At 49.2% G+C, this 22,022-nt stretch overlaps 1 protein-coding gene across 12 annotated transcripts in view; it reads left to right on the top strand.

The window, feature by feature from the left end:
* Positions 1-22,022, top strand: part of TRERF1 (transcriptional regulating factor 1) — a 205,030-nt gene that overhangs the window by 157,505 nt on the left and 25,503 nt on the right. For 7 of the 12 annotated variants that reach the window (XM_069564467.1, XM_069564465.1, XM_069564468.1 and 4 more), the window contains 7 exons: positions 9,823-11,490; positions 12,857-12,903; positions 13,801-13,951; positions 18,668-19,055; positions 20,123-20,189; positions 21,425-21,564; positions 21,698-21,801. In XM_069564467.1, the coding sequence (XP_069420568.1) occupies positions 10,081-11,490; positions 12,857-12,903; positions 13,801-13,951; positions 18,668-19,055; positions 20,123-20,189; positions 21,425-21,564; positions 21,698-21,801 (2,307 nt within the window). In that variant the 5' untranslated portion in view covers positions 9,823-10,080. Of the gene's footprint in view, positions 1-9,822; positions 11,491-12,856; positions 12,904-13,800; positions 13,952-15,016; positions 15,323-18,667; positions 19,056-20,122; positions 20,190-21,424; positions 21,565-21,697; positions 21,802-22,022 lie in introns of all 12 variants that reach the window. The other 5 variants (XM_069564461.1, XM_069564462.1, XM_069564460.1 and 2 more) reach the window with 2 other exon arrangements.

The following is a 22,022-nucleotide window of genomic DNA, read 5'->3' as shown; positions in this document are numbered from 1 at the left end:
GGCTTCCCTCTGCCCCCTCCACCTCCTCCTTGTGAAATTTTTTGGCTCTTTAGGAAGCCTGGCACCTGCCCCTGCCCCAAGGCTGTGGGCCTCAAGACAGAGGTTTGCAGGGTTTTGTCTCCCCTAGCAGGGCGCTGGCACAGTAGGTCCTCCGTGTAAGTTTGCAGGAAGGAATACAGAGGATAAGGCCAGGCCTAGATGCCAGTCTCTGGGCTGGGAAGCCAGTGGTCATGACCTAGTCATATCTCCTGATACAAAGTAGGTCTTCAAAATATGGTCATGTGACTCCTAAAATTCTCCCAGCAGCAGCTCCTTAGGAGACACGTGTGATGAGGAAGTAGTCGGTGTTCAGGTCTCCCAGGAACTCACATGTGGATGGTTCTGGTGTCTCCCCATCCTGCCTTCTCTCTGCACATCTCTTATCAACTTCCAGCAAGTCCCTATTCCTTTTTAAAAATATTTATTTCTTTACGTGGCCGTGCTAGGTCTTAGTTGTGTCATGCGGGATCTAGTTACCTGACCGGGAATCGAACCCCAGCCCCCTGCATTGGGAGCGCAGAGTCTTAGCCACTGAACCAGAAAGGGAAGTCTGACTAGTTTTTATTCCTAATCTCCCCACCTAGTCCCAACCATTTGTCAAGGAGGGGTGATTTGAAAAACTATATCCAGGAATGTATCAACAGGGCCCCCTCGGACCATGTCTGCCTCCTCCAGGAAGCCCCCCTAGACTTCTGAGCACCCCCCCTTTTCTCCCTGTGTCCTCAGCATCCACACTGCTTCATACCAGCTAGGGTGGGAAGGAAGCAGCATGTGGCAGTCACGAGGGCTGGGGATGACAATGTTAATTAATTCTCTGGTAGAACTCAGAGAATTCTACCAATTCTCTGGTAGGCCCAGAGAGCACAGTGAGAACTGCATCCCAGAAAGTGGAATAGCTCCCATCTCCATGCCCTGATGGAGAGCCAGCCCCAGGAAGCGAAGTCCAAACTCTGCAGGCTGCGAGTCAGGCTTCTTCCTGGTTCCTGGGGCTTGGGAGGAAGCAATTGATGTTACGGGGTGAGACTGAACGATGGAGAAATAAATGTCTCTTGGTGTCCAAAGGAAGGCTTGTGAACTCGCCCAGGGCTGAGAGTCAGCGTGAGATCGGGGGCAGGGAGCAGTGGGGGCGGGAGGGAGCAAGGACGGGCCAGGCACTCTGCGTGGAGGAAGACTCAGCTCTAATCGCCCGCATTGGCAGAACTGGTCCGCGGTAATTGGGTTACTGGATTATAAAACACCCACTGGCTTTATTTAGAAGACTAATCAGAAAGCATTTAGAACAACAGTGTTGCTAGAAAGGAGACCACGAGCCACGAGTCCATGTCTTGGAGAACTGCCCTTGGCTTCTGCTTCCTTCGGGGAACAGAATTCCAGGAGGACCCAAGTTAAGCTCCTTTGACAGACCTGAGAGGAAGTCGTGCCTAAGACCGAAGCCAAGTCACTAGGGGAATTGTGTGTATAGTCCCTGAAGGATAGCCTGGTGTCAGAAAAAGGAAAATCTTTTCGGTTTTTCTTCCTCAAACAAGCGGTGGTGGTCTGGCGGGAGCTTACCCTGAATTGTAAGCAAACAAGTCTTGATGAACCGTTGGCCAAAGTCAACTTCCTCTCTCTCTCTGATTCAAAGGATGGTCCTTTCCATCCTTCTTTGCAGACTGCGTCCTGTCTCCTCTACCCCCGGGGGGTTTAAGGGGAGGGGAGAGGGACTTTAATGCACTAGAACAGAGGTCAGCATGCCGTGGCCGGGACCCAATCCAGCCCCAGCCTGTTCTTGAACGGCCTGTGGGCCCAGAAGGGTTTTTCACGTTGAAGAAAAATCCAAAAAAGAACAACTATTTCTTGACATGTGAAAATCATATAAAATTCAGTGTCCATAAATAAAATTGTGTTAGAACACAACCACACATTTATATATGGTTTATGGCTGCTTTTGCATTGCAACCGCAGAGCTGTGACAGACACTGTATGGCCCACAAAGCTGAAAATATTTACTCTCTGGCCCTGTACAGAAAAGCCCTGTGCTAAAACATCTCCGCAGAGCCTTCTTACTATGTGCAGCATTCCGTGACTCTGGCACTCTAGCACCCTGGGAAAATAGTAAATTCTGGCCCTCGGTCCATGTCAGAGGCATAGGAATCTGGGAGTGAAGTGCTTTAGGCCTCATTTCTCTGACTTGGCATTGCAGCTCAATGAGTGTCTGTTGAGCATCAGCTGTGTTCCAGTCTCTCGGGACCCAAATGGAGAGGATGCTGTCCCTACCTTAGAAGGACTGGGCAGCCAATGGGGGCGTAACACCAAAGCAGGCCATTTGACTCTAGTGCTTCAGAGTGAGCATCTCAGGTTTTGAGCAGGCAGCATTTTTGTTGAGCTGAATCCAAAATCCTGGAGTCTTGTTCTAGGAAGGACTTGACCAAAGAAATGTGAAAGCAGTTGTTCTGTTAATTCATTCATAAATGAAAAAGTTCCTGGTGCCAGGTACCCAATAGGAAGTGTTATACATAATGAGAAAAGCAGTTACTTTATTAGCAAAATAATAAAGACTTGAATCTTGAGTTAGTATTATAACAGTCCTGTGGGATTGACTAATCCACCAAGAGGAACAGTTTCCAGGTTTTAAATGTTTTATTTAAAAACATTTGACCAAATGCTGAACTGTGGGCCTGGTGTGCTGCTGCCTGAGTAAATGGGGGTGGCTGTAGGGGTGTGTACAAACATTCTTGTATGAGCATAGTGTCTCTAGAATATACAAACCTGAGTGATTGTCTGGAGGGGTGCTGGCTGTCTGAAGTACCCTTTATAAAAATTTTGCTCTAACTTTTCGTTTCATTTTCAAGCATTTATTTGAGATTATTTTCACTCTTTTGTATGCTCTTTTATACCTTTTGTATGTTTTTTTTACCTTTTGAATTTTGAACCATGTGAATTTAGTATCTATTCAAAAATATATAAACTTAATGAAATAAGTAGCATATGGTTTTGCTGTTACCTCAATACATCTCCCTAGGGAAGTCATTTTTCATCTCTTCCATTCAGTATATGATTCTTTTTTTTTTCCATTTTATGATATCTGTATTCACGTTTTTCAATTAATTTTTTAACTGGAGGATAAGGAAATGATAACCCAGTCCAGTATTCTTGCCTGGAAAATCCCGTGGACAGAGGAGCCTGGCGTTCTACAGTCCCTGGGGTTGCAGAAGAGCAGGACATGACTTAGCAACTAAACAATTGCTTTACAATGTTGTGTTGGTTTCTGCTGTTCAAAAATGTGAATCAGTCATAACTGTATATATGTGTATATACACACAGACACACATATATAAATATATCCCCTCCCTCTAGAGCTTACCTCCCACCAATAGCCAGGACAAGGAAGCAACCTAGATGTCAATCGACAGATGAATGAAGAAGTTTTGGCACATATATATGATGGAATATTACTAAGCCATAGGAAGGAACAAATGTGAATCGGTTGAACTGAGGTGGATGAACCTAGAGCCATTATACAGAGTATATGACTCTTGATTGCCTACTACTGTTGAGTCAGGTACTCTTCTAGGTCTGGAAGTTACAGACAGCTTTCAACTCGAGAGGGCATCAGACTGATCAGGAGCGCTCATTGAAACACGGACTGCCAGGACTTCTCTGGCAGCCCAGTGGCTGGTAATTTGTGCCCCCAATGTCGGGGGTGGAGGGGCTCAGGTTTGATCCCTGGTCAGGGAACTGGGATCCTGCATGCTGCAGGACACAGCCAAAAAGAAATTTTTTTTTTTTAAAAAGCTCAGACTGCTGGGCCCCACCCACCCCACTGCCTACATTCAGTGATTCTCAAGAATCAGCATTTACCCAAACTGGTGTATATACAATGGAGAAACAACAAGGTCCTACTGTAAAGCACAGTAGGAACTATAATCTATAATCCCTGTGATAAACCAAAAGGAAAAAGAATATGAAAAAAGAATGTGTAACTGAGTCACTTTGATGTATAGTAGTAATTAGTGCAACATTGTAATTCAACTATATGTCAATAAAAAGTACTTTTAAAGGAAAAGAAAAAGAATCAGCATTTACAAGTTCCCAAGTGATGCTGATGCTGCTGGCCTGGGAAAAAAACACTTTGGGAGCCCCGCCTCTGACTTTCTAGCATTTTCTGCTTTCTAGGGTTCTTTATAAATAAACTACGTTCCCAGTTCTGAAATTATCCACAAATAACGGATACAGTAACTCAGAACACCAAGTAATCCCTCTTGCGCAGCAGTCTGGGAACACAGCAGAGCAGACAGGTCAATAGACATAAAACTATCTAGCTTCCCTTCCACCCACGGTGTATAATGGAGAGACACGGAGTCAGATCATGATCAGAGTCTGGTGAGTTTCAGCAATTCTTCCTGGGGGAGGTGCCCTGGTGCAAGGCTTTCAAGGAAGGTTACGTGGTGAGGTTTAAGCCGGGCAGGACTTTCTGATATCACCAGGGCTAATGCCCACAGGATAACACTGCTGGACATAATTTTTTTTTTCTTTTCATTTATTTGGCTGTGCAGGATCCTTAATTGTGCATGCAGAATCTTTAGTTGTGGCATGTGGGATCCAGTTCCCCAACCAGGGATCAAACCTGGGCCCCCTGCATTGGGAGCTTGGAGTCCCAGGGACCACCAGGGATGTCCCTGAACATCATTTTAAGACCCCCACAATTTATCCCTGACCATACAAATTTAGCCTGATCATCAGTGAGTTCCTCACAAGGATGTGGAGCCTCAGCATGGACCCCTAACCTCCCTGCACCTGATTCTCTGCCTTTGTGCATGTTCCCACAGGTGGAATACTCCTGCTGGTCCTCTCAGCTCTGTAAACCCTATTTGTCCATCAGGACCAGGTAAAATATAATTGTTCTTTATGAGGATTTAATATTCACTCAGCCTACACTGAATATCTTTTCCTGTATATCAGTTCACCAGGACACTTGATCATTGTTCTCTTAATTTTTTTTCCATTTATTGATTCATTCATTCAATAATATTACCCCTCTGTCAAGAAATTCTTATCAGGGGGCCTACCATATACTGTGAATTATGGTAGATTTGGGGAATAGAATCATCAGTTCAGTTCAGTTCAGTCACTTAGTCGTGTCTGACTCTTTGCAACCCCATGAATCGCAGCACACCAGGCCTCCCTGTCCATCACCAACTCCCAGAGTTCACTCAAACTCACCTCCATCGAGTCGGTGATGCCATCCAGCCATCTCATCCTCTGTTATCCCCTTCTCCTCCTGCCCCCGATCCCTCCCAGCATCAGAGTCTTTTCCAATGAGTCAACTCTTCGCTTGAGGTGGACAAAGTATTGGAGTTTCAGCTTCAGCATCATTCCCTCCAAAGAAATCCCAGGACTGATCTCCTTCAGAATGGACTGGTTGGATCTCCTTGCAGTCCAAGGGACTCTCAGGAGTCTTCTCCAACACCACAGTTCAAAAGCATCAATTCTTCAGTGCTCAGCCTTCTTCACAGTCCAACTCTCACATCCATACATGACCACTGGAAAAACCATAGCCTTGACTAGACAGACCTTTGTTGGCAAAGTAATGGCTTTGCTTTTTAATATGCTATCTAGGTTGGTCATAATAGGCTAAAATAAAAAAACAGACATGGTCCCTGCCCTGGTAAGAGAAAGATCCATGAATCAAATAATTACACTGGTGGAAATACAGTTACAGGCTGAGAAAAGTGGTCTGAAGGAAAGGGATACGGTTTTATGAGAACATAAAAGAAATGACCCTCATGTAGCCTTGGGAGTTGAGGTTAGGATAGATTTTCTAAGAAGGTATAGTTTCGGCTGAGAACTGAAGGATGCCCAGAACTTGGCTGGATGAAGAGGTGGAGAAGGGAAGGGGAAAGCTCTCCAAATTAGGGAGGGGCAGTATGTGCAAAGGTCCTGTTGTAAGAGGCAGCTTGGCAGATTCATGGAACCTGGTCACTCTGGGAGACCAGAGTGACTGGGAATGTGGACAGGGAGTTGGTGGGGAGAACAAGGAAGAAAGGGTTATATCCTGAGGCTGGGAACAAACCATGGGGAACCCTGTCAGCCGCGTTATGATTTTTATTTTAAACTGAATGGTACTAAAGATGCCATGGAAAGGTTTTAAACAGTGGGATGATGTTATCACAGTACATTTCGGAAAGATCTGCTGCTGCTGTGTGGAGAATGGACATGACTGAAAGCAGGGAGATCACCAATCAGCCTGCTTTGGAGATGGTGCAGATGATAAATACAGTGCCCTGGACTAGGGTGCTAGTACCCTAGGGTGCTAGAACCAGAAGAAAATAGGTCGAGTTCAGAAAGTACTAGGTGGTGAATTGATGGGTCATGGTGGCTGGTTAAGGGGGAAGCAAGAGTCAAGGGTGAGACTTTGTTTTGGCTTGTTTTCTTAAAATATTTATTTACTTAGGCTGTGCTGGGTCTTAGTTAGGCTTCCCAGGTGGCGCCAGTGGTAAAGGACCCACCTGCTAATGCGGGAGACATAAGAAAGACAAGTTCAATCCCTGGGTCGGGAAGATGGCCTGGAAGAGGGCACGGCAAGCCACTCCAGTGTTCTTGCTTGGAAAATCCCATGGACAGAGGAGCCTGCCAGGCTAGAATCCAGAGGGTCACACAGAGTCAAACACGACCGAAGCGACTTAGCACGCACACACTCAGGGGTCTTAGTTGTGGCCTGCAGGATCTTTTTTTTTTTCAAGTGTGGGATCTAGTTCCCTGACCAGAGATCAAACCTGAGCCCCCTTCACTGGCTGCATGGAGTCTTAACCACTGGACCATCAGGGTAAGTCCCAAGGGCTTTGGAGGAGCATCCATTTGTGGGGAGATGATATTGAGTTTGCTTTGAACTTGGAAATGGGGGTGTGGAGTAGGAGGCTGATCAGGAGGTCAGACCCTCTTAGTGGGTGGTCGCTGGGAGTCCTCAAGTCTTCGTCTTCAGGGTCTGCTCCAGCCATGTTTATCCAGCCTTTGTCCCACTCCACTGCTTTCCTTGTTCCACCCTTCATTCCACCAAACCAAATGCCTCACCCTGAATTTGTCCATCTCCATCTCTTCTCGTTCAGAAAGGGACAGAGAGACCAACTTAGATTTGCTCCCAGTTGGAGGGAGTGTCTTCAAAAACTTCCTGCTTAAAATCCCCCATAAAAGGATATTATAAAACCATTTACCCCCTCACACATTTTAAAGTTTACATCTTCATTTTTTATTATATGTCTGCAGAAGATGCAATTTCCAGTACATTGTAAACACTGATATTTTTAAGTAAAACTATGACATCACTGTTTTAAATTTATCCAGTGGAATCTAAACACCATGGAATTTGATACCCACATCATCCATTTTGGAAAAGCATGGACATGTTCTTCATTAATAGTCAGTGCTCCTTTTTCTCCTGAAATTTTATTTCTATTTCACTTCCCCTGTGGAATTTTATGCTAATGTAATATGTTTCTGTCCCTAAAACTCTATCATTTGTTTCCCTATCCTAATTTTTGGTAACAATTTTATATGAAGTTAAAACTTTTAAAATTTCCTGAAATCATAAAGTTCTAAGTTCTAAAATTTTCTTCCCATTTGAGTTATCATTATAATGATTATTAAAAGTGTGCAGTTGATCAAGATAGCATGAAGTATGTTCTAATTTGGGTAAATAATACTCATAAAAACTAAAATTATATTGAAAATATACCTTAGATGGTGATGCTGGAGACTTTTTAATTTTTAATTGTTTTTCATGTAAATACTTTTTTGTTTGCGGGGGGGTTGGGAGGTTGTTTTGTTTGAAGTATAATTCATTTACAGTGTTGTGCCGATCTCTGCCGTACAGCACAGTGGCTCCGTTTTACACATTCTTTTTAAAATATTCTCTTCCGTCATGATTTATCCCAGGAGACTGGATATAGTTCCCTGCGCTAAACAGTAGGACCTTGTTGTTTATCCGTTCTCAATGCAATAGTTTACATCTACCAGCCCCAAACTCCCAGTTCATCGCTCTCCCACCCTCCTCCCTTGGCAACCCGAAGTCGGAGCTCTGTGTCTGTGAGTCTGTTTCTTTTCTGTAGCTAGGTTCATTTGTGCTGTATTTTAGATCCCACTTATACATGATATGATATGATTTTTGTCTTTCTCCTTCTGACTTACTTCACTCAGTATGACAATCTAGAGTTGCATCCATGTTGCTGCAAATGGCATTAGTTTGTTCTTTTCTATGGATGAGTAGTATTCCTTTATATCTGTGTGTGTGTGTGTGTGTGTGTGTGTGTGGTGTGTACCACGTCTTCTTTATCCATTCACCTCTTGATGAACAATCAGGTTGTTTCCATGCTTTAGCTAAGTCATCTTTTTATTGACGCACAACATACACGTATGTGATGAAGTCCGAGTGTGCAACTCAGGTTATCACAGAGGAAGCACACCACCCCCCATGCAGTTGTCACCCAGATCCAGAGGTAGACTCTTGCTGGTGCTGGGTTATTTCTTCTGTTTTTTGTTTTTTAATCTGTCCATGGAAGAATACTATTTGTTGCATGAGATATGAGACACAGACCAGCATCTATTATATTTCCATTTTTCATTTATATAGATGTAAACACTGAAACCCCTCATTCGTATAAACTAATAGATAAAAAAATACGAGTTTTATTAAAGTGGTGTCAGCTCAGTGTTCTTGATCTGCTTCTGAGTTATGTACCTAAAATCACATAGCGATCTATCACTGACAATTGTATTTTAATTCTACTGGGCCTTCCTAATGAAAAACAAGAATTGGAAACCACCTAGCCTAACAAATAGGATTTACTATGTATTTATTAGAGTGTCTCACTTTCGGTGTTCCGAGTGTGAGCTCAGTAGTTGTGGCGCAGGGGCCCAGTTGCTCTGTGGCCTGTGGGATCTTCCTGGATCAGGGATCGAACTCGTGTCCCCTGCACTGGCAGGCAGATTCTTAACCACTGGACCACCAGGGAGATCCCCTAGTTCATGTTTCTAAGAGAGGGAACTTGATTGGCTCCGCCTATTTGTTTACCTATTTATTTATTTATTGAGTCCAGGCCCATCACAGACTTCTGGCCAGGTGATCAGCAATGTGCACAGATGTTTCTTTGAGCAGGGATACCAAAGGATCAAGTAGCTGTGTACTGACGTGCACTGCTCTTCTTTGAAACTGTTCTTCTGCTAGAAATATACCCTCCAGCCTATGAATTCCATATCTGTTATTTTCCCCTTTCTGTACATGTGTCTCTTTCATCCTTGTACTGTAGTTATTCATGTGACCAACTCCTTTTTCCAACTGTGAGCTCCTCAAGATCTGGCCCATGTCTTAATCATTCCCTTAAGCATTGTGTCTTCCACTTAGTAAATATCTTTGTCTAATAAGTATTTGTTTACTAGATGAATTGATTTATGAGTATCAATCATAATCTTAAACTTCTTCATATCCTTTTAGGCCCTACAGTAGTGCTGGGCTTTCGATAGCAGGGTCCCAGAAGAATGGATGAATTAATCAGTGAGCAAAACAATGAATTAACGAATCAATGAACTAGTGAGCCGTTGAGCAATAGCTTGAAAGTAAGAGAGTTCACATCTTATGTGAGGGTCAAGATCTGCGGAATCAGTGTAAAGGTGTGGCGTGTATGAAACTGGCTATTTTTAATCCAGGCTCCCGTTTCGTGTTTATTTCTCTAATGAGTCGTGGTAGATACAGTTGCTCATTGCAAAACAGCCAAGTAAGTCCTTTCCTGTCCTTTGCAACTTGTCTTGCAGGTGTGAGCAGCATCTCTTCACCACGGTGGCATTTGGTCCGTCCCTTAGCCCGGGTGAGGATGTAAAACCCCTCGCTCTGCACATGCGTGGTAGAGGCCAACAGGAACACCTGGCTGCAGCCACGGTCACGGACATGTCAGCCGTGGAGTAGTGTGGACGCTTTCTCTCTGCTTCTCAGGGTTTCAGTCCTTTCGGGTTTGTGTCATTGACCTTTTTGTATGGTTTTGTGGCTGGACGTTCACAACCAGGGCAGGCACCATGGGGGACCAGCAGCTATACAAGACCAATCATGTGGCCCACGGTGGTGAGAACCTTTTCTACCAACAGCCACCACTTGGCGTCCACGGCGGGCTGAACCACAACTATGGGAATACAGTGCCCGGGGCTGGAATGGATGCCCCTCAGGCATCACCCATCTCCCCCCACTTCCCTCAAGACACTCGGGATGGTCTAGGCTTGGCTGTTGGCTCCAAAAACCTTGGCCAAGTGGATACTTCGAGGCAGGGAGGGTGGGGAGGCCATGCAGGGCCTGGAAACCACATCCAGCTACGTGGCAACCTGACCAACTCGAACATGATGTGGGGGGCACCAGCCCAGGCGGAGCCCACCGATGGCTACCAGTACACCTACTCGCAGGCCAGCGAGATCCGGACCCAGAAGCTCACCAGCGGTGTCCTGCACAAGCTAGACTCTTTCACCCAGGTGTTTGCCAACCAAAACCTGCGAATTCAGGTCAACAATATGGCCCAGGTGCTGCACACCCAGTCAGCGGTGATGGACGGAGCACCCGACAGCGCCCTCCGCCAGTTGCTGTCCCAGAAGCCCATGGAGGCCCCAGCACCGGCTCTCCCGTCCCGCTACCAGCAGGCGTCCCAGCAGCCTCACCCTGGTTTCACTGGTGGGCTATCCAAACCGGCTCTCCAGGTTGGGCAGCACCCGAGCCAAGGGCACATGTATTATGACTACCAGCAACCGCTGGCCCAAATGCCAGTGCAGGGAGGACAGTCGCTGCAGGCCCCCCAGATGCTATCCCAGCACATGCAGCAGCTGCAGCCGCATCAGTATTACCCGCCGCAGCAACAGCCACACTCCGGGCAGCAGCGGGTGTCCATGCAAGAAATGCAGCCGCCGCCGCAACAGCAGATTCGCCCGCCACAACCCCAGCCACAGTCGCAGCCACGGCAGGGTTCAATGCAGATACCTCAGTATTACCAGTCCCCACCCATGATACAGCCTTTGCCAGAGCCGCAGCAGCCCCAGATGCACCTGCAGCCCCCTTCTTATCACAGGGACCCCCACCAGTACACCCCGGAGCAGGCGCATGCAGTCCAGCTGATTCAGCTGGGCTCCATGCCCCAGTACTACTACCAGGAGCCCCAGCAGCCCTACGGCCACCCCGTGTACCAGCAGAGCCACCTGCCTCAGCACCAGCAGCCTGAGGACAGTCAGCCCAAGACTTATCCAGGCGACAGGCAGGCGCAGGCCATGCTGAGCTCCCACGGGGACCTGGGGCCTCCAGATACAGGAATGGGAGACACGGCCAGCTCCGACCTGAACCGGGCCAGCAGTGCCCTCCCGCACCGGCCGCTCCTGTCCCCTGGCAGCATCCACCTCAACAACATGGGGTCTCAGCACCAGCAGCTGTCTCCCAGTGCCGTGTGGCCCCAGGTATCCTCAGAGTGGACGTTCATCCCGGGATCTCAGGGTGCGCGTATGCCAGCCAGAGCTGAGTCCAGTGCAGTGCCTAGTCCCATCCTCCAAACCCCTCCGACACTTTCGTTCTTTTCTTTATTCCACAAACGTTAACCAGACACTGTGGAATACAGAATCAATTGTGACTCAGTCTTTTGCCCGTAGAGCTTATAATCTCACTAAAGAGGCGGCCAAAATATATATCAGGTCCCAAATGATGCATGTCATGGTCAAGGCCTCATCAGGTGCCCAGGGACCACACAGTGGGGGTGTCTTGTCCCCTTTAGGTCTGTATCCTTAGGGGACTTCCTGTGAAATTGTTCCCTTCTGGGGAGGGAGACCATATTATGACAGCATTTCTCAAAGTCTATTGCTCAGAATAGGAGTTCCATAGAATGTTCAGTGGACATTGCTCGGGGGAGGGGAGTGGGTTCTTGGGAGAAATCAATATGAAGGGATATCTCATGTAGTTGCAGACGTGAAAAACCTTAGCTGCCCACAGGATCCAGGCAGGTAAAGTCAATAAGCAGAATGGCCTGGTGTGGATTTTGTGGACTGGAGGGCCAATGCCCCAACTAATGATATCCACAGTCAGGGTTTTTAAAAACAGTCCAGCCAAGCAGACCATGTCTGCAGATCAGAGTCAGCCTGCGGGTGACAGGTATTAACTCTTAATTGTTTCCCAAATAGATTTGATCATAAAATTGCCTACTGTGTGCTGGGCACCATTCATGTTTTGGTGTGTTCCAAGTGCTACACTCAAGTGACAACAGATTCAAGGGAGGAGGGTACCTTGAATAAAACCAGGGTAAATGAAGAGAGGGCTCTGATGAAGGCTGAAAGCCAGAGATAACTCCCTCTGACCCTGTTTTGTTTAGGACTCAGGCCAGTAGTAACTGAGAGCCTTTGTGAATGCAAGAATAAGATGGCATGGCCCAGGCTAAAAAGAATTCCAGCAGGAGGTCTTGTGTGAGGCTGTATCTTCCAGCTCTCCATTCTGTGTCTCTCTTGGGAATGGAGTCTGTCCATGCACAGAGGGGTGGACGGGGAGAACAGGAAAAGGAGGTGAGGGACTGAGTCCCAGTGGGCTTGTGGCTGGCGGGGCATCCTCAGGGGTGTGGCCCCAAGCCCAGGAGCATCGGGGGAAAGAAGACTGGAAGTTTCAGGTGTGGAAGCGCAAGGGCATGAGTAGCTATGAGCCTGGTCAGCATGAAGCAGAGAGAGGGAAGAATCCTAGAAGGGCAGGCCCTGGTGTTCCCACTGCTCAAAGACCCCTCCTGTCAGAAACATGTTTTTCTTTTTCTTCTTCTTTCTTCTGGTGTCCTGCATTGCTCAAAATTAGATGCACCTACCTGATGGCCGAGCCCAGCCAGGGTCTCCTGAGTCAAGGTAGGATGGATGCGTGGAGGCTTGTTGGCATGCGGGGAGACTGGGAGGTTTTCCTGGATGGTCTCATGATTCATTTCCAAATTCAAAGTCAGTTCCCCAAAGAAATGTATAAGAACAATAATAGCACCTGTTGTGGTTGAGCCACTTACTATTATTCCATATCATGTCTAATAAAAGTAACTCAGTGAGGGTGGGTATGATTACCATGTGCCTAGCATGTAGTAAGCACTCAACCACTGTTAACTGTTATTATCATTATTATTTTACAAATGAGAAAGCCGAGTCTCAGAGAGCTTAAGTTTGCACATCGAGAAAGTAGAGGTGCTGTCATAGACTCCAAAGCCCATGTTCTGCCCTCTTATCCATTCGGTGAGTGTTTGTTGAGTACCTACTATGTGCCAGACATAGAACTAAGCTTTGAGGATGCCATAGTGAAATAGTACAGTCTTGCTTTCTCCCCTCGTGGGTCTGGTAAATCATTAAAGACTTAGCCAGAACCTGACAAACTTAAGACGTGTAATCTGAAGACTTATCAGAGGACTGAGACTCATATCTCTAAGGGAAGGCTTCTAGAAGAGGAGGAACCAAGCACCCTGCTTCTAGAAGGGTAGTAAGCCAGAGGTGGGGGAAGAAGACAGCATGTGAAGGCCTGGAATGAAGAAAGATGTTTGGTTCATCTTTTGCATGATCTTAAGCATACCCTTTCCTACTTTTGAGCCTCCGTTTTCCATCTGCAAATTGGGCTCAGTTCTCCAAAGGGAATTGGTGAGGGGCCATGGCCGTGGGAGCTCTGGGTGAATGAAATGGGTTCATCGTGGGGTATGTGGCCTTGTGATGAGTCATTGTTTCCCTTCGTTGATGTGCGTGTCCTCTCCTCTTGGCCCTACCCTTGAGCAGCGGCCAACCCAAAGGAGTGTTTGGGGAGCAGTTTGATGCCAAGAACAAGCTGACATGCTCCATCTGCCTGAAGGAGTTCAAGAGCCTGCCCGCCCTGAATGGCCACATGCGGTCCCATGGGGGGATGAGGGCCTCCCCCAGCCTCAAACAGGTGAGCAGGAATCCAGCCCCTGTCCTTCCCTGGCCATGTGCTGCTTGCTTTGCTTTGCTGCCGTCAGATGGAGTAATATGAGCCCCACCTGGGGGACCTGGAGAGGCGTAGTCCTTCCCTAACGAAAGTGCTCAAGCTTTGACGCTGGGAGCCAGCCAGGTCACACAGTCCTCACTTCCACTGGCACCATGAACAAAAATCCAGAACTGAGGTGGTAGAAATCCTTTTAGGGGATCCCAGCCTCTCCGTGCCCTGGAGAAGACAACAAAGAAAACATGGAGATGCAATATTATTTTTAACTTCTGCTGCATGAAGCACTCAAGACCAGGGTCCCTTACGCCTTCCAGATCAGTAGTCAGTGGCCAGGGAGAGCTAGTGTGACCACCAGGCTCCCAGCCGCACTTTCTATTCACTGGGGCACCAGTGTTAGACTCTAGCATCTAAAGACCTTTAAATACCCTCGGGATTATCCAGGCAGGATATGCTTGTGGTGAACTAGCCACGTAGTTTTAGAGTTAGGTTAAAACTTAAAAGAATTTTCTTGATTCTTTGAATATTGTGCATCTTAATTTAAGTCTATGAGATTAATTCACTGTTCGCCAAAAACTTTGATGTGATCCAGGTCACTCCGTCTCTTGACGGTGCCAGTTAAAAGATCTTGGTCTTCCATTTGACAGATGAGTCAACTGCAGCCCAAAGAATTAAAAGGTCCTACATGAGAGCTTATGTGGGGTTTTTCCTTCTTTTTATTTTTTTTTGGCCTGATTCTAAGTCCAGATCCTTTTCGTTAAAAGCAATGACAACCACACAAAAATTTTTCTTCACTGTCTGTTTGAATATACAAGTGGTCAGGATTTTTTAAATGTAGAAAATAGAGTGCCTTGTCCACTGCCCACGGGCATCACTGGAGCCGAGGGACTCAGGGTGGCGGGAAGGAAGCCACCCTGAGGCGGTTCTCTGTCACCCACGCGTGATGTCCAGGAACGGTGCAGGAAGAGCGAAGTTGCATGCCCCACTGTGGGAGCTGCTCTGAGCCCAGGATCAAAGCCTTTATTGTCTGTGTAGGAGGAAGGAGAGAAGGCCCCGGCGCCTCCGCCTCAGCCCCAGCCGCCACTGCCGCCTCCGCCGCCGCCACCTCAGCTCCCTCCCGAGGCGGAAAGCCTCACGCCTATGGTCATGCCCGTGTCTGTCCCTGTCAAGCTTCTCCCGCCCAAGCCCAGCTCTCAGGGCTTCGCCAACAGCGTCGCTGCCGCCCCCTCGGCCAGAGACAAGCCAGCCAGCTCGATGTCGGACGACGAGATGCCCGTGCTCGTGAGGATGACCCTCTCTCCCCCACACTCGCCCCACGGGGCTGCCCCCAACCCGCCTGCTGTGAGTTGCAGCTCCACCCCACCTGCCTGAGGTGGGGACATCCCTTTGCTTTCTTGGAGATGGGGACAGATCTGCCCAGGCCACCAGCCAGAGCTCAGACGTGGCATGGCTCCTTGGGGCTGAGCCCCTGTGGCCGCTCTGGGAATTCCTATCTGCGCCCAACTACCTGCTACCCAGTATATCCTAGTACTCTACCAGGTTCATGTTCCAGACTAGATTCTGTGAGACCTGAAGATGTTCCTGCATTAAAAACAGAGGTGATAACTCAGCTGATGATCACAGTGATTAAAATACGGAAGTACTGTTCCGGATCACAAAGACCCTCCCTGGTCCCTCCCCCAGGATCCCCAGACCTCCCCAGATCCATCCACCAGAGATGAAACCCCCTGGCATGGCGGGTCCTCCAGGCATCCATGCTGATGGTCAGCCTTAGCAGATGCTTAATATTTTCAATATCATCTCTGCATAAATAAATACTCTCAGAGGACCTGATTCATTGAGGTTCCCAAAGTAATTCCACTGAGATACCCACCCCCAATCTCAAGAAAGCAAAGAGATTCGTGTTTCTTACTGCCCTTCTCTTTCTCAGCTTCCAAGTGCTTCACCCAAGCAGCTTAGCCTGGCTCTGGGACAGAGATCTCTCTCTGTCTCCTTCCTTCTCCCCTTCCTTCCCTCCCTACCCTGCCCCCAACCTCCCTGGAGTCTGGAACCCCTGTGGTTCATTACATCAGACTTGTCCCCTCCCCACAAAGTGCTGTGCTGGGTCGTACCTATTCTCACAGAATAAGTGGCCACTGGGATTCCAGGAGGCATAAAGGTGGGGCTGGGCCAGGAAAAGGATAGGGAGAATAATTAAGAGAACTAGAAAAGTCCAGAAAGAGCCTTTTTGGTTCTCTACATAATATCAAGGCTCAGAAGAGGAAAAAGACAGATGGAGAACCTCTGGAGGTAAGGATTCCCATCAGCTGGCAGGTCCTGGGGCCAGCAACAGGGAGAGAGATGAAACCACACCACCAGACCCCCTCTTTGCCCAGGACGTGCCTGATTTGCTGGGAGAGACACTGTTTCTATCCTTTGGAAACTTTCAGCCTGAAGCTGGAGAAAGTCAGGTTCCTAGTGACACAGGGGTCAGAGCCCCAGGCAGCAGGTCTGCCTCAATTCAAGACAGAGACACCAAGGCAGCACTGCCCTGCGTGGGGCTGGTAGGGAATATACCCCGAGAGCTAAGGTCGTTAGGGACTAAGACGAGGCAAGGGACCTTTGGTGTTAGAAGACCATCATGAGGAGAGTTCCAGACAGAGTTTTGAAGGCAGAGATGAACTCGGTTTTGTGGCAAGGGTGAGAAAGATACTGTGAGGAGATAAGCTGAAGTGGAAGCATGAAGTAGGACTGAGTGCATGTGAGCAAGGTCCTGACACTTACTATATTAAGAGATGGAAATGTTCAGGGAGGAGCCCTGGGTTTTAATCCCCACTGTGCTCCTAGTCAGTTGGGGTGCTGACAGCTGAGACCGTTCGCTTCTCAGAACCATGGTTTCTCCTGTGACCTCAGGGGGAAGGGAGTGGGCTTCCTCAGTGGCTGTCACCTTTCTGAGGAGCTTTTAAAACCTCTCAGAGCTTGGCCCTGCTTGGCTGGAACTCTGTATATACTTCCTCCCAGGTGATAATCCAGGTCTGACCTTCTGGGGGCCTTCCCTGGCCCACAGTCTCAGAACCTTGCCTGGAGGATTGGAAAGTTCCAGTTCAGAGCTGTTGTCACTGAACCAGAGGCTCAAGGAGAGAGAGCCCCAAAGGGACCTCTGGCCCTGTCTGTGGTCAGAGGTCTGGATTCTGGTGCAGTGTTGAAGACATGCAGAGTCAAGTTGACCTCATCAGTCACCCAGGAACTGGGTGTAAAGCACCAGGATTGCTCCCCTAGTTGCGGGGCACGGGCATCCTTTCCCCATTCCTCAGCCCCCTCTCCATCTGAGGCTCAGGCAGCGAGGAGCCCTCTGGTGGGGAAAGAAAGCAGGTTGGGGCTCTGTGGCCTAAGGAGAGCCCCCTGGGGGTGAGTTCCTCTGCCCCTTCTTTCCCCACCTCTCTGCTTCCCTAAACTCCCCTGCTAGGTGCTGGGTTGGCACCCCAGAAACTGAGGGGGAGACAGGGAGGGGCAGCCTGAAGTGCTGAAGGCAGCAGAACTGCCTTCAGCGGGGTTAGTTAGAGGGAGAGAAGCCCAGAGCTGAGGGGTGACTGGGGCAGGTCACATGACCATGGAAACCCTTCCCATCACCCCCTGCTGCCTCCTACTGAGGCACCAAGGTGGATACCAGGATTGTCAGGGACCACAGCTGTGACAGGCACTGGCCTGCAGGGCCTGGGAGGGGACCACAGACTGCCCAGAACTTCCTCTGCACCCGCCACAGACCCCCTCCCCACAACTGCAGCACTGTCAATCCGGCCTCACCCAGCTCTGGGTTTTCTGAGCTGATGCTGGCACACACCAAGTCTGTTTATGTTTGGCTTTGGCATGCCCTGCTTTATCTCCTTCCATGCATATGTTTACTTATTAGTATATCTGTTTCCATGTGGCAAATCTTCCTTCCAGAAGATGCTTGGTTCTGCTGGAATAAAATAAACTAAACCCGCTGACAGGAAACCAACCTAGGAGAAGGGTTTGCCACAGAGAGCCACCAGTGCTGGGAGCAGGAGTGAAGGGCGGTGAGGGGGAAGGGTCAGCGGATCCACTTCTAGGAGAGCACATGAGAGGGGGCGCCTCGGAGATCCCAGCTGGCCCTCCTCCACCCTGACAGTTACCTCCAAGGGAGAGCCCAGTGTGCGGGTCACTGGCCCTGGGAGCTTTGGCTGAGGCCAGACCGTCCCCTCCCCCGCCCCGTCTTCCTGCCCCACTGCCTCTGCCAGCTTCCCTGAATAGACGATTCTGTCCCCTTCTTAGAACATGTGTTATCTGTCCCCGAGGTCCGTCCCTGGGGAGCCCGTGGGGAATTAAAGGGCCCACTCAGCTGGAGTCCACTCAGCAGATGGGAATGTGGTGATAAGCAGTAAAGAATGTGAATTTATTCTTTCTTGCCCACCCACTGTTCCTACACCCACCCACCCCCAATCCGTCTCCAGACATGAGGGATTTCCTCCCAAACCAAAGTCGGCTCCCTTAACCAGGCCACCAGATCTCGCCTTGCCGGAGATGGCTGTGACCGTTTCTCAAGGCAGGGGACGCTGGGGTCAGCCCGGGGCGGGGGAGGGGGGGCGTGTTCCCGTTAGAACGCAGATTGCCCCCTCCCCTCAACCTGTGGCCAGGGCCTGAGGGAAGAGCCCCAGGAGCTGAATCGGACCGTTCTTCCCGTCGTAGGAAATTCCCAAGAAGCACCAGCCAGGCGCGGCCAAAGCCGAGGAAGCCCTCAGAAGCGCGCCCGCGGAGAAGAAGAAGTTCCGGCACCGGCCCGAGCCGCTCTTCATCCCGCCACCGCCCTCCTACACGCCCAACCTCGCCGCCTCGCACTCGGGCGCCACCCTCTACCAGAGCCAGCTGCGCTCCCCGCGGGTGCTGGGCGACCACCTGCTCCTGGACCCCGCCCACGAGCTGCCCCCCTACACGCCCCCGCCCATGCTCAGCCCGGTGCGCCAGGGCTCGGGGCTCTTCAGCAACGTGCTCATCGCCGGCCACGGCCCCGGCGCCCACCCGCAGCTGCCCCTCACGCCCCTGACGCCCACGCCGCGCGTGCTGCTCTGCCGCTCCAGTGAGTCGCCCCCCGACCCCGCCGCCGCCACCCCGGGGGCCGGGGGGTGGCGGGGGCACCCTGGCTGTGGGTGCTGCCCTGAGAAGCCTCCCGTTGTGTCCTGGTCTCACTCACCTCGCAGACCTTTGAGGTGGCCCACAGACCTTTGAGATGGCTCAGGCCGTGTGCTGCGTGCTAGGAATTCTTAGAATACTTACCCTCAAGGGAATCACAGTCTAGCCGCGGAGACCAACGCATAAAGCTCATTAGGGTTTCTCGGGGATGAGGGAGGGAAAAAAAGAAAAAACAGTCGAAGTGCACCGTGGAGAATCCTGTTAAGACACCCAAAGTAAATGTACTAAGTACACGTACAAATAGGATTAGCTGCAGGACCACACCTCCACATTTTAGCACGCGGTGTAAAGATCAAGGCCTGTAGCAGGATCTCTTTCTAGAGCAAGAGGAATGTCATAGAACAAGAAAGCTTAACAGGGGAATTCCCTGGCCGTCCATTGGTTGGGACTCCCGGGGCTTTCACTTGCCAAGGGCCCAAGTGTGACTCCTGGCCCAGGAACTGGGATCCTGAAAGATGCACAGTGCAGGCCAAAAAAAAAAAAAAAATTAATGAAAAAAGAGTAGTAGACCGGAGAGATAGCTGGCCTCTCCTTACTCTGAGAAGTGCGTGTGTGTGTGCTAAGTTGCTTCAGTTATGTCTGACTGTGTCCTGACCCCATAGACTGTGGTCTTCCAGGCTCTTCTGCCCACGAGGTTCTCCAGGCAAGAATACTGGAGTGGGTATCCATTCCCTTCTCCAGGGGATCTTCCAACCCAGGGATCGAACCCAGGCCTCCTGCGTTGCAGGCAGATTCTTTACCTTATTAGCCACCAGGGAAGCCAGGTGTTAAGAAATAGGGAAACCCTAAGCCATGTTGCTCCACACTCCAGCTCCTCAGAGACTGCTGGGGTAACTCCTGCATGGTTTGGGTAGGAGAGGGACCCTACCATGACTGTTCAGGTAACTGCTTGTTTAGTTTAGTTTCTTTAGTATCTTCTCTGCTGACCAGTGACCTCTGGTTTTTGTGCTTCAGACAGCATCGATGGCAGCAACCTGACGGTCACCCCGGGGCCTGGAGAGCAGACCGTTGATGTCGAACCGTAAGGAAGAGCCAATTATTCTTTAGAACGGAAGCCTCAACCTAGAAAAGGGAGGAGGAGCTTTAAGAAGTATAGCTGGTACTTCTGGGGGCCGAGTGGCCACTGGGCAAGAAGTTGTGGAAATTGTAGGATCGTGGTATTTCTCAAGTGTGATGGTTACCCTATAATTTCCAGTATTTCAAGGCCCTTTCTACAGACTGACGGCGTTAAAAATGTGGAGCCTCGTATTTGGAGAACCTTAGTGTCCCCATCTCCAGCTCCATGAGCCAGTTTGGTTGGGGGCCACAGGCCTTCATATCCCCAGTGACATCTCTCTCAGGGTACCTAGCTCCCTAGGAGGCTTCACCCACCACCCTGCTCCTTTACCCCCTCCCTAAGATTTTTGGCTGGGCCTCCAAATGGGCTTGTTGAATACTTGAGTTGGGGGATATAAGTGAAAAAAAAAAAATTTTTTTTTTTTCTCTTCATGGATAAACACAAAAGAAGCCAGATGGTAGAGTGGTGAGTAGATTTGAGTCAGAAATCAGGAAGCTTGGTTCCAGCACCATTTTTTTATTTGATCTTGATAAAGTTAACCTTTGTAGAGTTAAGTTAACTCATCTGTTAAGTAGGAATACTTATCACTGCTTTGCTTACCTCACAGGCCTTTGTGAGGTTCAGATGGGATCATTTATGTGAAAATGGCCTGAAAGGATAAAAATAAGGACTTTGTTCCTTTGGGTCAAGTGGTACCTTTGGCCATGCTCTGGGCAGCTGTCCCCTTGGCATTAGCACCCTCCCTCTCCCAGCTATGGAAGTCGCTCAGTGGTGTCGGACTCTTTGTGACCCCATAGACTGTATAGTCCATGGAATTCTCCAGGCCAGAATACTGGAGTGTGTAGCCTTTCCCTTCTCCAGGGGATCTTCCCAACCCAGGGATTGAACCCAGGTCTCCTGCACTGCAGGTGGATTCTTTACTTGCTGAACCACAAGGGAAGCCCCTCCCCAGCTCTAAGGAGCTAAGAATCCCCAGCCAGGCTTCTCCCTTGCTTCCCGTGGCATCTCTCCCCAATCTTCAAGCTGTTCTTTATCCCAGTGAAAAAGTCATGCCTGGAATCTTCAGATCACACTGTGAGGAAATGCCCCTGCATTCTTCTTGCAGAAGGAGCTGTTTTCCTTCATTTTCAAGTCCCTGACAGTTACCTTTGGTTTCAAATTGAAGACCACACTGTTGTTTTTCTTCTTGTGATTTAAAGACGCATCAACATTGGCTTGCGATTCCAAGCGGAGATCCCAGAACTCCAGGATGTCTCTGCCCTGGCCCAGGACACACACAGGGCCACACTAGTATGGAAGCCCTGGCCAGAGCTGGAAAACCACGACCTCCAGCAAAGAGGTATTGACAGCCTGGGAAGAACTGGGCAGGAAGGGCTGGATTTCTCCTGGGGGTCTCTGGCTCTAGGATCAGTGTGTGTTTCTGGTGACACTGAGCTCTCTCTGATGCAGTGCCCTATCTTTGTTCCCAACAGTGGAGAATCTCCTGAATTTATGCTGTTCAAGTGCGTTGCCAGGTGGAGGGACCAATTCTGAATTTGCTTTGCACTCTCTCTTCGAGGCCAAAGGTGATGTGATGGTAAGGAACCATGAAAAGGAGGCTTCCCAGTTCATACTCTTCATGTGGAAATTCTGAAAAGCATTTCCCCAAGTTCCTGTGTTGTCTCACGTCCCATGTAACCAACTCATAAGATGATGACCAGTCAGTGTGCCCTCCCATATTCCTTATCTCAGTGAATAGGTCAGAATTTGAAAGCCTGCAAGAAAACCTCCAGTTGGACTTCTGTATACACATCTGTT

The sequence above is a fragment of the Ovis canadensis genome, chromosome 20 (genome assembly GCF_042477335.2).
Source record: "Ovis canadensis isolate MfBH-ARS-UI-01 breed Bighorn chromosome 20, ARS-UI_OviCan_v2, whole genome shotgun sequence".
In the NCBI taxonomy this organism is placed as follows: Eukaryota; Metazoa; Chordata; class Mammalia; order Artiodactyla; family Bovidae; genus Ovis; species Ovis canadensis.
Note: the sequence above shows the minus strand (reverse complement) of the source record. Positions and strands in the feature narration are given on the sequence as shown.